Raw genomic sequence first — 15,177 nt, forward strand, 5'->3', positions numbered from 1 at the left:
CAGTGGCCTTCCGCCCTCAAACCATCTGCCTCCCCGCCCTGTCTGGTCCCGCTAACCAGACCACATCTCAAACTGAACTACCGCCTGTGCTTGCGCAGGACTCCACGCTTCGGCCACGCCTCCACGATCCGGCCCCCTTTGCCCAGGCCCGACCCCGCCTCCTCGCCCTGGCCCCGCCTCCTAACCCAGGCCCCGCCTCTACGCCCCGGTCCCGCCTCCACGTCCCGGCCGCGCCTCCACTTCCTGGTTGCCGTCACCATGTTCCGCCTCCTCTCCCAAGGCTCCGGCTCCGCCTCCAGGTTTCGGCCCGGTTTATTTCCAAGCCTTGTTTCCGCTCAGGCCTAAAGTCCTTCTCTAATTCGTAGTCCGCCTTCTTAAAAGGAGCCACACCTCCCTCCAACCTCTCGGGGGGTGGAGCTACCCCAAGTGCGGAGTTCGGGGCGTGGCCAGGGTTAGGGGGCGCCAGGGGCGGCTTCCGCGTCAAGATGGTCGCCTCCTGCCGCGTCCGGACGTGGCTCCAGCCCCACCGGCGGTCCTGTCTTCCCGCCGCGGCCCCTCTGCTGTGTGTCTCCCTCTGTCTCCTGTGCTGCCCCCCAGCCTCTGTGGACGCCGTCCCCGAGCCCGGGCTCTGGGTAGCGACGGTGGACGACGTAAGTGGCTGTCCGAGTCGAGGTGGGACGCGTCCCGCCCGGGCCCGCAAGTTCTCCGGCGGCTCCCTGGGTTCCACGTGTTCAGCCCTGCAAGCCCGGTCCCAGGCTTGCTCCTCCGGGCCTCGCCGGGCCAGCTCAGGATGCCCTCCTATGCCCCCAGGCCTTTCTCTGTGGTCAGTGGCATTTTGTGGTTAGGGACGGTTCTCCTTTTTAAACGCTGCCCTTGTTTCATGAATGAGGATCGCTTTCCCCGGACGAAGCATTGGCTTCTCGCTGTGCCCTAGACCGGAGCCTTGTTTATTCAGGACTGAGACTCGAATAGTCACGGTACTTGTAGCGGCATCTTCAGGGTTCGACCCCGCTTACTGCCAGGGCACAAGATTTCTCCAGGGTCTCGATCTCGGCATAAACTTAGACTGGAAGGAACGTGGAATAAGCACCATCCAGCCCCGCTTTTCCTCTCGGGGTTCTTGAAGGATCAGCTTTTATCCGAGAGCTTGGGTAATTAAAGGGTGTTTGAAAGGCGAGTCTGCGGGGATGGGTTGGTGGAAACTTCCTTTTCAGGGCAGGTCATTCGAGAACTTGGCATTCTCTAGTTAGTTGAGATGAATCAGGAGGGTTGTAGGGATGGAATTTTGGAAAGTCTAGCTAGAGATGGGAAGTGGGAGAGAGGCTTTATTATCTCGGGCCTTTCTTGGGTGAGATGACTCACAGTTCAATGATGTTTTCTGTGTACATTGAAATGATGTCAAGTTTTAAAAGCTAAACATCTTTTGATTGCTTTAAACAGATAAAGTAGCCTGAGGCTACAGATACTTCCTGTAACACAAAAGCTAGACAGAGTGTGGGTGGGTGTCTCAGAACTTTTTTAGGGCAGTGCCAGTATCTTCGAACGGGAAGCTCTCGATTTTGTGGTAACCTACTTTGTGCACTGGTGACAGGGCCTGGCTAACGCCATTATGGAATTTATCTGACCAGTGTCAAGCAAAGCGGTGAGCCATACTCAAGGTTTCTATCTGTCCCTGTAGTGAATGGGCAGGTCATAAGATGACTTGCGCTTACCTGTAAGAACCTTTTTCCCAAGCATGTGTCATTTAGATGGTGTGAATCCAAAGAACAGGGGGAAGAATGGTTTTTTTGCTTCCTGCCAATGAGGAAGAGACGTTTCTTCCGAGGGGCCCCACATCATCTTGAATGAGCAGAACTTACTCAACTGTGCACCTCAAACCTGTGTAAAAGCCCTCATTTCCAACGAGTGGGCTTCTGTTTCCTCATTTCAAGTGGCTGGGACTTGCCCTTCAGAGCCCTAAGAGACAGAGACATGTCTCTCCAGACATGGTTCTTTTGATATGAAGCTCAGCAGTTTGTACACGGGAGTCACCTAACCCTGTTTGCTGGAGGTATCTGGCCTGGCTTTATGAGTAGGTATTACCTTGGTGATCAAGGAGGGGAGCATTAGGTCTCTCCATAGAGTAGGAGACATTCGGATGTTTCTGTGGAATAAAGGAAGAGTGGTGTTAGAGAGGACTCAGATTACCAAAAGTTTAGCCCTGAGCTTCTGGTTTAACCTTCAGCCTGAGGGCAGGGGTCTGAAACTCCAGGACTCACAGGCACCAAGCAAATCATGTCAGTGACTGATGCGAGCAAGGTTTCCCACGGAGGGGTCACGGGGAGTGTGGTGGATGGTAGAGTGCCTGCCCTTTCTGAAGAGGGCAGCTGCCTTTTGGTCTCAGCTTGGAGGCTACTGTATGACAGCGTGGGCGTAGTTTCTAGGTCTCTATAGTTTTTAAGTTTTAAAAGTGAAGTCACAAGCCATACTTTGAAATGCAAGTTTTTACTGTGGTCAGGTCATTGAGAACTTTTTTTTTTTAAAGGCTCTTTGTGGACCAAATAAATCCTCTCGTACATGTGATTAGGCCCATAACTATTACTGGGTATGAATATGGAAGAGCTGTGGAGGGAAGGTGGGGTGGAAAGGGGGAACCGATGACAGGGATCTACATATAACCTCCTCCCTGGGGGATGGACAACAGAAAGTGGGTGAAGGGAGATGTTGGACAGTGTAAGATATGACAAAATAATAATTTATAAATTATCAAGGGTTCATGAGGGAGGAGGGAGGAAGGGGGGAAATGAGGAGCTGATGCCAGGGGCTTAAGTGGAGAGCAAATGTTTGGAGAGTGATGAGGGCAGTGACTGTACAAATGTGCTTTATACAATGGATGTGTGATGTGTGTATGGATTGTGATAAGAGTTGTATGAGTCCCTAGTAAAATGACTGAGGAAAAAAAGACTATGGAAGAGCCATTTAAGTCATTTAGATATAAAAGCTAATTATCACTCTACATCTCCCAGAGAAGAGAGTGACTGATTTAGCTCGTCTGGAGGCACAGGTACCAGGGGAGCCTGGGCAGGATTGCCGGGAGTCAGAATCCACTTCATGGCACTGAGCTTGGCTTGGTTCTAGGCAGGAAATGTATTTGTATTTTACATCATGAAAGTGTGTCTAATTTCAGTTTAAAAAAACCCACACAAACCAAACAGAAAACCCCCTCAAAAGTATGGAGAAGACTGGCAGTTCTGTGCTCATGCTGCCACAGGATCCACCAGCCGGAGCCGAAAAAGCAGCTGCCCTCTTCAGTATTGGGGATGGCAGGCTGGGGAGGGTAACTGGGTTTGGGGAGCTTTTGTGAGATGGAGTATGTTGGGCGGTAGAGGGGACGTACCAAAAAGGGGCATAGCTTGGGTGACTGCATTCGTGCTACCTCCAGCCCAGGTAGACAGCATGTGGGGAGGGGAGCTGGGGGGCATAAAGGGACCTGTCTGGCTTGGAACAGGTGATGGTGGGGTGTTTGTTAAACATCCCAGTGGAGAAGGCCCTGAGGTCACTGGGTTTGTGGGTGTGGAGCTCAGAAAATGGACCCAGGCCAGAGATTTTACTATTACTGGTGAAACTGGGGGCGGGGTGGGGTGGGGGAGGGGGGATCATGCCAAGGTTGGCAGGCTTGCCCTGTCTTTTTCTTTAAATCCTAGTCGCTATTGATTTAACACAATTTCTTTTCACGGGTTACCCCCCCACCCCCACCCCCGGAGAGGGTAGACATTATATAACTCTGGAATCAGTTCTGTAGTTTCAACAGTGGCAAGGGTTGTGGAGAAGAATGGGTACTAGAGCCATATAAGGGAGAGCCTGGCCCGGGCCCCATAGAAGACATCCTGAGGAAAGGACTTTTGAGCAGGTCTTTGAAGGATAAGAAGGAATTTTCCCTAGGCAAAGAAAGAGTCAAGAAGAAGGGATTTTTAAAGTAAGTTTTCTGATTGGTCACTGAGGTCCTGAGTAGCTGATAGCAAACTTCTACAGATGTGGGCAGATCTTGGTTATTCCAGGACTCTGTAGGCTACAGGATGAATTTTGGTGTGTTTTAAGTGCAGTAGTAAACCATAAAAATTTGAGGTGGGAGGTAGTTGTTTTTTCTAAAGTACATTCCTGTTGCTCCTAGGAGCACAACATGCAAATGCACACAAAGCCCACATCACACCTGAGCAGCGCAGATCAAGGGTCTGTCTGCTGGCAGAGATGGCCAGGGGCAGGAGCACTCGGCACCTCGCATCCGTGGTTCAAGATCTTAAGCAAATGAGCGATGCGATGATCGATTTATATATTTAAAAAAATCACTGGTCATAGTGAGGTTGCTGTGCTTAGAATGATGTATTTCATAGGGTAAAACTATATGAGGGTAAGGCAAAAAATATTGCTCAAAAAAATCATAGACACCTTAATTAAACAAAAACATCAAGGTGAAGAAGGTCTTATTTCTCAACATAGCCTTCATCTAGGTCTATACACTTCTAAGACCGTGTGTCCATTTCTATCTAACCCTTCCAAAGGACTCTTCGTCCTTTGATTTCCCCACATCAACATGGCAGTTTGGCGTCCTCGAGGGACTCCTTTGAGTTTGAGGAACAAGACGAAGTCTGAAAGAGAAAGACCAGGGGGGTAGAGTAGGTGGGGTCTGGTGGCAAACAAAGTTCTTGGGAGACCAGTCTTGCAGCCCTCAAAGAATAAACACGGACATTGTCTCCATGAGGAAAATTTTCTCAGCACAACTTTCCTGGTCTTTTAATCACCAGTGGAGTTTTCACTTTTCTTTTAAAAGTCTTCCTAATACGCCCATTTGATTGTCCAGCGTCTTCTGAGAAAATCTATCAAGATGACCTGTTTGGAATGTGAGGCTGGGGGCCGGATGGGGGGGAGTTGCCATAACCTTCCTAGCTGACCTCTCTCTCTGCCTTTAATTGAACTGACCCAGCAGATCCTTTGGAAACCATGGTTTTGATTGGACCTTGCTTCCTGCATAGTATTAGTAAATCCAAGACTCCTGCCAGGTGATGATTTATTGCATATAGTTCTCTCTGTTAGCTCTGATCTTGCTTAAAAGCCTAATGGCAGGCCCAGCTCGGTGAGCTAGCTGGTCTTTATGCAAGGCTGTTGGCACCCATTGAGCTGAGAGCTTGCTGAGGCTAAGATGTTTTTGTGACATTGAGAGTGAGAACCATGCGAGGTCCCACCTTCAGTCACTATAGCACCAACGGTCACTTGGCGGTCACCATCTTCCACCAGTTTCTGGACTTCAGCCAGTTTCCTCATTTGTCAAAGGTTGAGTGTCTTCCCTCTCTTAGCTCATGTTGGAGGTCACCCTAACCTTCCTTAAAGTGTCTGATGTATCTAAAATCTGTTATGTTATATGGTGCATCAGTCCTGTAAACTTGTGGCAAACCTTCAGTGATTTGAGAGGATGTCCACTTGAGGTTTGTTAGAAATTTGGTGTTAGCCTTGATCTCAAAATTGTTTTTATCCATAGCACACAAAAAAGTATGTTTTGAAGGTATCCTAATGAGACTACCAAACCCACTACCATAGATTGGTTTTGATACATAACAAAACGAAGACAACTAACTGTCTTAAAGAGAGAATCTGTCTGCAGCCATCCAACTGATAGCAGGCTTACTTACGCACATTTTGTTTGGAGTAAACCCATACAAATATGACCTTGAATTATAATAATACTTTTTTACTTACTCATATATATTTTTAAACAGAAATTTTTTAACAAGCTCCTTAATACTTTTTTTCTTCACATTCTAGAAATCTGGACCATTGATATTTAGGAAAACTATGTTTAACTCTACAGAGATCAAGTTTTCTGGTAAGTTTAATGAACTAATACAATACTGATATAACAAATTGTAACTAACATCATGTGACTATATTATAAATGAATATAGTAATTTAGTATCAACTAATTAGATGTACTTATGTATATGCTAAAATTTTAAGATTTTCTTTTATTTCAGTCAAGACCTGGTTATTTGCAAGAATGGGCTTTTCTGATCCTGTCTCAGAAAATATAATATGACTCATTCAATAAATATGATCATTAAAGTTTAATAAAGTAGACCTTATCAAAGAAAATTTAGCTCTGTGAAATTTGTCTTAATTCCAGATTTTAAAACCTGAAACTTCTCAATAAACCATAGTATGAAGTAAAAGTTACTAGGCATTACCATTTTATGTAGCATTTTATTTGTTTATTTCCTGTCTTACTCCCTAAACTGGCCCCAGGACCAGGGCGTGTTGTCCTGCTTGGTGCCCCATGAGGCTGGGACGCTCGGGTACCAGAAGCACTTGAATGACAAACCTATGGGCAGGCTAGTAGACAGATGAGGCAGAAGGGAGGTGGGGCATTGAAACGTGGAACAAATTTCACCTGCCAGTGTGTAGGAGGGAGGAAGTGCCAGACTCAGAAGAGACCTGTCTACAACAGCTCTGTGCAGAGGCATTACCATTTTATCTAGTATCTTGGAGCTTATGAAAGAAAAGTACTTGTTAGGTAGAAATTACCTTTTCTATATAAATACTGTTCTCATAGGAGTGAGAAGTCATAGGGCTTGAGGTTTTTCAATATTTTTAACATGTCTGTATTTGATCATAGGAGCCCTGTGGGCGCAGTAGTTAACAAGAAGGTTGGCCCTTCAAACCCCCCAGCTGCTTTGTGGGAAAAGATGTGGCATTTGGCTACCATAAAGATTCACAGCAGAGGGAGAGTGGGTTGGAAAGGGGGAACCGATTACAAGGATCTACATGTGACCTCCTCCCTGGGGGACGGACAACAGGAAAGTGGGTGAAGGTTGGCGTCGGACAGGGCAAGATATGACAAAATAATAATTTTTAAATTATCAAGGGCTCATGAGGGAGGGGGGAGCGGGGAGGGAGGGGAAAAAATGAGGACCTGATGCCAGGGGCTTACGTGGAGAGCAAATAGTTTGAGAATGATGAGGGCAATGAATGTACAAATGTGGTTTACACAATTGATGAACTTTTGGATTGTGATAAGAGTTGTATGAGCCCCTAATAAAACGATTTAAAAAAAAAGATTCACAGCGTTGGAGACCCCATGGGGCAGTTGTACTCTGTCCAGTAGGGCTACTGTGAGTCAGTATACTTGATGGCAGTGGATTTGGGGACACACTGGATCCTATTCACTGTCTGTCACTGTTTCTAGTTACTAGTTACTTGACCCCTGGGGGTTGGTTGGCACAGTGTAGGTCTGGGGATGAAGGGAAGCTTTTCTCTGGGTGAGCAGATTGGCTTCTCCAGCGCCTGAAGTTGTACTCTGTGCATCACACTAGTCTGGTCATTTCCGGAGCAACATGTGCCTCTTTCTGAGGAAAGCCAGCCAGTCATCAGCTAGACAGCGGGGGTGGTTCAGAGCAGCTCCGGAATATCTGGATCATTTGTGGTGATAAGGAGGTTTCTGGTAAGAGGAAATGGAAGTTCAAGGTGGGCGGGGAAAAAATATTTTGGTATCTTGCTACTTTCATGAATTTATGTCTCAAAGTGTAGACAAAATGGATTAAAAACAAGCTCAGGCTCGTACAGGCAAAAAAAAAAAAATGCTGTGTGTGGGGGGAACAAGGAAGAAATGCAGGCCCTAGATAGAATCTGATTTTTAGTAAATCAGTGCATAATGCAGGAGGTCACCTTATGGTAGACTAGAGTCAAGATAGTGCTGTTCACACATCACCTGGGATTTGTTAACGGCTGGAACCTTGTTTTCTGCCACTGCCTCAGCGTAGTTTGAACTTCTTCCTTCCCTGCTACTGAGTCTCAGTCCCGTGCTACTTCGTGAAGAAGCTGAACTCTGACGTTGACTGTACAAGTCCTCCGACCGTTCTGATGCCTCCTGCGCTGTTCACAGTGTCACCCACTGAATGCAACTTCTGTACCGCAGCTCTGTTCTTTCAGGCTGAAAAATGATGACCATATTCTACTCTTTGGGTTTTGAACTGCAGATTTTCACACATCTCATCCCAACACGTGACTGTGTCTTCTGTGAAATGGTCTCGTTAGCTTTTTTCCTTCGTCAGTGTTTCTGTTTCCTCGTGTTGTTGGGTCCTTGGCGTCTGCTCTGACTCATAGCAACCCTGTGTGCAGCAGAACTGAACGCTGCCCTGTCCTGCACCACCCCCACAGTCTGTTATTGACGGTGGAGCACATTGCTGTAACCACTGTCAACCCATCTCCTGAGTGTCCTCCTCTTTTTGCTGATCCTCTCTTGACCAAGCACACTGTCCTTCGCAGGGTCTGATCTCCTGATACCATGTCCAAAGTATGTGAGATGAAAACTCGACATCCTGGCTCCTAAGGAGCACTCTGGTTGTACTCCCTTCCAGGCACACTTGTTTGTTCTCCTGGTAACCCATCAGTATTCTTCAGCAACCCCATAACTCAACTGGACCAGTTCTTTGTCTTCCTTATTCATTGTCCAGCACTCATGCGTGTGAGGTGATGGCTTGGGTTAGGTGCCCCTTAGGCCACACAGTGACATTTTAAATGGGTCTTTTTTTTTTTTAAAACATTTTATTAGGGGCTCATACAACTGTTATCCCAATCCATACACACATCAATTGTGTAAAGCGTATTTGTACATCATTTTAAATGGGTCTTAACACAGCAGATTTGCCCAGTGCAATATGTCCTTTGATTTCTTGACCACTGCTTTCCATGAGCATTGATCCATGTAAAATGAAATCCTTGACAACTTCGAGCTGTTTTCTGTTTATTATGATGTTGATTGGTCCAGTGGTGATGATTTTTGCTTTCTTTGCATTGAATTACAATCCATACCAAAGACTGAGTCTTTGATCGCCAACAGTGATTCCTCTTCACTTTTCAGCAAACAAGGTTGGTCATGTGCACAGTGCAGTTTGTTGGTAAGTCTTCATGTGAGTCAGCTTCTTTGGATTATTTACTCAGCATACAGAATTGAGTAAGAATGGTGAAGGAAGAAATGCAACCCTGACACACACCTTTCCTGTTTTTAGATCATGCAGTGTCCCCATGTTTTATTTGCACGACTGCTTTGATCTGTGTTCAGGTACTGCATGAGCCCCATTAAGTGTTCTGGAATTCCTGTTCTTTGCAATATTATCCATAATTTGTTGCTGATCCAATTGAATGCCTTTACATTGTTGCGGGTTCAGATAAAAGAAGACCACCACAACGTCCAATTAGAATTATGTGAAGTCTTTACTGTCAGGTTAGCCTGGACCGCAGTGGGGAAATGTTCAAATGCCACTTTTCACCAGGTTGCAGTGTCTGTCTTCCTTGGCCATGCCTCTTTTATATTATTCAGGGAGGGTAGAATACAGAAAGCAGAAGAAAAAGCAAGTTAAAATACATATATCACTAAATGATATTGACAGAAGCAAAACAAAAGTATATTTGGGTAAAGTTTCGGGGGCTTTGTTTTATGACTCGATTCCTGGATTTCGTCTCTAGCTTGCCTCTTAGCTGGGGAGGCCAATGAGCACTCCTGTCCCTGAGAGAAAGACTTAGAGCAGCTTCTCTTGATAAGGAGAGAGTGGCAGTTGAAACAAGAATTGCTCTGAGGGCACTTACACACCTGTATTCTACTGTGATGTTAAAACAGGTGACCTCAGGCCAAGCAGAGGCTGGTCAGAGGGGCCTGGGAAGTTGCCCTCAAGGAAAAGTATTCTTGTGACAGTTCTGCTTAAATGTGGTGTTCTGTGCTTGTCTATTTCAGCAGTCATTTAAACACAAGTGAACCTCATTCTGGTATTTTCTATTTTTGTCAAGATCATCTGTCATCAGCAGTGATCTCTCTCATGCCAACTCCTCTTCTGAATCTGGCTTCAACTATTTTTTAATTATCTTCAGCAAAATTTTACTTGCCTGCGATATTAATGGTACTGTTAATAATTTCTTCATTCTGGGTCTCTTTTGCCAGTTGGCCAGGTAGCTGTCTGTCTTCCCAATGTCTTGGCAGAGACTAGTGAATCTTTCTAGTGCTGGCTCAGTTGTTGAAACATTTTCATTGGCATCCCATCGGTTCTTGGACCCTCTTTTTTCGCTTATGCCTTCAGTGCAGTTTGGACTCCTTCCTTCAATAATACCATTGGCTTTTGGTCGTATGCTACCTCTTGAAGTATTTGTACATTGACTGTTTCTTTTGGGTGTAATGACTCCTGAAATTTTTGGTTGACGCCTACTGCTGCATCATTCTTCCATTAACTACTGTGCTTTCAAGAGCAAGCTTCAAAGTCTTCTGACATCCACTTTGGTCTTTTCTTTTTTTCTAGTCTTGATAACCTTTTGCTTTTTTCGTGTCTGATGTTCTTAATGTCATCCCACTGCCTCTCTGGTCTTTGATCATTACTTGTTCAGTGCATCAAATTAGTTCTTGAGATGTTCTTTAAGTCCAGGTGAGATATACTCAGTCATATTGACTCTCGTGGACTTGTGGTTTTTTTTTTTAACATTTTATTGGGGACTCATACAACTCTTACCACAGTCCATCCATTGTGTCAAGCACATTTGTACATTTGTTGCCATCATCATTCTCAAAACATTTTCTTTCTACTTCAGCCATTGGTATCAGCTCTTCATTTTTTCCCCTTCCCTCCCTGCTCCCCCCTCCATCATGAACCCTTGATAATTTATAAATTATTATTATTTTGTCATATCTTACGTCTCCCTTCACCCACTTTTCTGTTGTCTACCCCCCAGGGAGAAGGTTATATGTAGATCCTTGTAATTGGGTCCCCCTTTCCAGCCCACCTCCCCTCCACCCTCCCAGTATCGCTACTCTCAGCACTTGTCCTAAAGGGTTCATCTGTCCTGGGTTCCCCATATTTCCAGTTCTTTTCTGTACCTGTGTACATCCTCTGGTCCAGCCGGATTTGTAAGGTAGAATTGGGATCATGATAGTGGGGGATGGGGGTGGGAGGTGGAGAAGCTTTTAAGAACTAGAGGAAAGTTGTATGTTTATCGTTGCTACCCTGCACCCTGACTGGCTCATCTCCTCCCTGTAACCCTTCTGTAAGGGGAGGTCCTGTTGCCTACAGATGGGTCTTGGGTCCCCACTCTGCACTCCCCCCTCATTCACAATGATTTGATTCGTGGACTTGTTTTAATATTCTTCATCGTCAATTTGAACTTGCATGTGACCACCTAATGGTCTGTTCCACAGTCGTCTCCTGTCCTTGTGTTGGCTGATGGCATTGAGTTTATGAACGGACACTTTTAGGTTTCTCGGGTGGGAAATACCTGGGTCCTTGACTTCGCACAAGAAAGAATTCACGCCAAAGCCTGGTTTGTGTTCCAAGTGGGTTCTTTTTATAAAGGATAGAAGCAGTTTCAGGCATTACAGTAAATTGAACACAAGCCAAAGAGAGAGAGAGAGAGACCATGGCACAGGCCCATGTGCGCTGAACTGAACTGTGTAGGAGCTGCTGGGAGAGAGAGAGAGATTCTGTTTTTTCAGCCACCCCCACCCCCCCTCATTTGGGAGGCATGGTCGACCCCATTGGCTGAATTAAGCCCACCTGGCCTCGATAGGGCCCATCCAGGTATACCGCCCACCTAGGTGTACCCCCCCTTCCTGGCTGGAGCCTGAATGTAAGCATGCCCTCTAGCCTTTATGGCTGGCTGGGCTCGCCTGATTTACTGCAGCAACCTCCTGTAGGGGTACCTTGGCATTGAGCGGGACAACTCCCTATCTGGCTGCCTAACAGCACTTCCCGCAGATGTAGTGAATTTGATTCCTGTGTGTTTCACCTAGTGAGGTCCAGGTGTATAGTTGCCGTCTCTGCTGTTGAAGAAGTGCTAAAGTATTTGCACTGAAGAAGTTGTTGTCTTGCAAAATTCTATCATGACAGTCTTGTTTCTGTCTTCCAGCCCATATTTTCCAATTACTGATTCTTCTTTTTGTTTCCAACTTTCGGGTTCCAATCACTAGTCCCCTACCAGTGGGTGATTTGGAGGATGGGACCGTGCTTTGCTCTGCTGTACATAGGTCATTGTGAGTCAGAACTGATGCAGTGGTACCTAACCAGCCCAGGGACCCCTGGAGCTTCCCTGCCCAGGGGTTGGATGGAGTGAGGCTGCGCTGTGTCCTCATCATTAGTTGAGTCAGTCCACCCTCTTTCTTTTCACTAGGTGCTCTTTTGGGTCTGTTACCCACCACTGAAGTCACCTGATAACATTGGGAACTCCAGTTATTTGGGAAATTTCAATGATTTAAAAGCTTAGTGAAGACTGATTGTGTGATGAAGGGTTTGTTGGGAGAAAGGGATGTTTCTTTCTTTTCAACCTGAGGAACCTTTACATAAAATTAAAGGGCAAGTCCTAAATGCTCATCAGTAAGGAATGGCTAAAGAAACTTGGGTAAAACAAAAACACTTGGATAAGTAAGCACAATGGATTGTCATACAACACTGAAAAACAAAGAGGAGCCCAGGAAGCACCTCCTGACGTGGATACTTGGAGAACATAAGCTGAGTGAATTAGCCAATCACAAAGGGACAAGTACTGTATGAGACATCAGGGGCAGTGATATATTTAAAGTGGATCTCCCAGCCAAAGTCTCTAACCTCCACCAAATGACCTATCCCTGAATGGGTCTGCTAAGAAGGTGGGGGGAAGATACTGAAAGGGTTCACCTGAGTAGTTTTGACCTGCTGTGTATAGAATGAGCCCTCTGAGAAGTAGGAGGAGGAATCTCAGTACCAGCAAGAGCCAGGAGCGGAGTGTGTCTTCTGGACCTGAGATCCCTGCACTGTGAGCCTCTAGGAGCCAGAGCATGGAACAAGGTGATGCACTTCCCCACCGTGGAGCAAGTTAGGACGAGTGCTTTTGTCCAGGAGGCTGGCTTGGGAAGTGAGATGCCTCTGGGCACTTAATTGGGGAAGATGGACTTGCTGGCAAGCGGAGTTGACTTAATTCACGGAGCTCGGTGTGTGCTGACCCAAGGGTCTTGAGCTGAATGCCTTCCGGTTGAGGCTTACAGCAGGAGTGGTATGCCCCTTTGGACATTTTATTAGCAGATCTGAAAGACCTTTGTAAACCATCCCTGAGAGCATTTACAACTTGTTTTCATCCTTAATAAACCTTAGAATCATGAATTTTGTTTGCAAGCTTCTGCACAGTCATCACAGTGGGTATTAGAGCCTAGATATCAAGTAGATAAATAGAAAATATTAATTTTAAAACAGTACAAGATCACTGTTATAGGGGTGTGAAACAAAACAACTTAAAGACTTTCCTCCCAAAGGGAACAGAATTTAGAGTTTGCCGAACAGAGCAGGGAAAGCAAGGGACAGAATATAAAGCAATAGACTAGATGGTTGACGTGTTATCTGGGGTGAAGTGGAAGATGGTGGTGCAGGAGAGGCAGAGGAGAAATTAAGGAGTAGGGGAAGAGTGAGTTACCGGGAGGTTTGATTCGATGTTTAAACGTAACACAAAGTTGATTGGGAATATAAATCCTCATCTATAAGTTGGACTTTTCCTCCCACGGGGCTGCTGTGTGATCTGTTCATGCTCTCAGACTGTTTTGTGCTCCTGCCCATTGCCCCGTTCTCAGTTCCTCTTATGACTATGATTCTATTGATAAACCAAACTCACTGCCATTGAGTCAGAGCTGACTCAGCGACACTTTAGGCCAGGGTAGAACAGCCCCTGTGAGAAAGCCCCATCTGTCTCCCTATTCTAATTGAAAATGCCTATCTAATTGTCATCCTCCACCTCTACCACCTCGTCTGTCAGGAACAACTGTTTGTTTACTAATTATATCTCTTCCCAGCACACTCACGGATGTGCACTATTTCTGAATGAATGAGTGAGGAGAACGTTTTACAGTGAAAAAGCAAAGCTCAGCATATTAGGGAACTACTTGATTGATTTTAACATCGATCTTAACATGTAGATGAAAGAAACCGTGTTACAACAACTTTTAGTGAACTATAATAACTTAGAGGAGCCCTGATGGTGTAGTGGAGTAGGTTACACATTGGGCTGCTAACCGAAAGGCCAGCAGTTTGAAACCACCAGCCACTCCTCTGGAGAAAGATGAGGCTTTCTACTCCCATTAAGAGTTACAGCCTTGGAAAACCACAGAGGCAGTTCTACCCTGTCCTATAGAGTTACTATAACTCAGGTTTAACTCGATGGCAGTGAGTTTTGAATTTGGTTTACAGCTTAATGAGTTGATTTGTCTCATTGTGCAGTGACTTTTTGGAAATATTGTTAATATTTTAGTGCTAAAGTAGCCTACTTTAATTTGTATGCTCGATACCATAAGTCCATGGTAGGGTAGATTTATTATTCATGTAAAATGATACTTTTTTTTTTCCTAAACAGTTAAGTCATTCAGTTGTCCCGAGCCTGTGAAGTTTACCATAGAATGGCACTTGAAGTATCATATCTGTCAGAATGAATATCCTGACCTGGAAGTAAGTAAATCACAAATATTTAATGCATGCAAGCTACAAAGGAAATTGCTGTGAATACAAGAATTTATGAGGTCATTAGATGAGAAGGTTAAAAATAGAGATTCTAGTTTTTAAAACGCCACTGATTTATTTTGGGACAAGGCAATAAGTCCAAGTATATGCTATCTCAGAATACCAGTTTTTCTCCTTGGTACCTTAGAGAAAATGTTAGTGAATGTCTAAAGGACACGTGCCGGAGCCAGTGATAGGTGCTGTTGGGTTAGTTCTGTCGCACAGCAACCACACATAGAGTTCAACACTGTCTGGTCCTGTGCCATCCTCGCAGTAATTGTTTTGTTTGAACTCACTGTCAATCCATCTTAGTGAGGGTCTTCCTCAATTTCCCTCCCTCTTTCCTTTACCCAGCATGATGTCCTTCTCCAGGGACTGGTCCCTCCTTTGATGTGTCCAAAGTATATGAGACCAAGTCTAGCCATCCTCACTTGTAAGGAACATGCTGGCTGTGTTTCTTCTTAAGGTTTGTTCAAAATAAGACTTTGGAGAACACTGTAGATCACATAATAGAATTTTGCAAAACCAACTTATTCATGGGAAACAACCTTTTTCAAAAACACACACACACACACACACACACACACACACACACACACACAAACACAAAGTACATCTTAGTCTTCAAAGGAACATGCTGGCTGTGTTTCTTCTTAAGGTT

General features: G+C 45.3%; 1 protein-coding gene across 2 annotated transcripts in view; it reads left to right on the forward strand.

The window, feature by feature from the left end:
* The first annotated feature begins 276 nt into the window (after window positions 1–276).
* The window catches only part of TMEM87B (transmembrane protein 87B), a 72,919-nt gene continuing 58,018 nt past the window's right edge, over window positions 277–15,177 (forward strand). The window contains exons 1-3 of one of the 2 annotated variants that reach the window (XM_030884728.2): window positions 277–650; window positions 5,797–5,857; window positions 14,374–14,465. In XM_030884728.2, coding sequence (XP_030740588.1) covers window positions 486–650; window positions 5,797–5,857; window positions 14,374–14,465 — 318 coding nt within the window. In that variant the 5' untranslated portion in view covers window positions 277–485. The remainder of the gene's footprint in view (window positions 651–5,796; window positions 5,858–14,373; window positions 14,466–15,177) is intronic. The other variant, XM_004707933.2, reaches the window with a different exon arrangement.

This window comes from Echinops telfairi, unplaced genomic scaffold (genome assembly GCF_000313985.2).
Source record: "Echinops telfairi isolate 266 unplaced genomic scaffold, ASM31398v2 ScPeMD7_11;HRSCAF=52, whole genome shotgun sequence".
Classification (NCBI taxonomy): domain Eukaryota; kingdom Metazoa; phylum Chordata; class Mammalia; order Afrosoricida; family Tenrecidae; genus Echinops; species Echinops telfairi.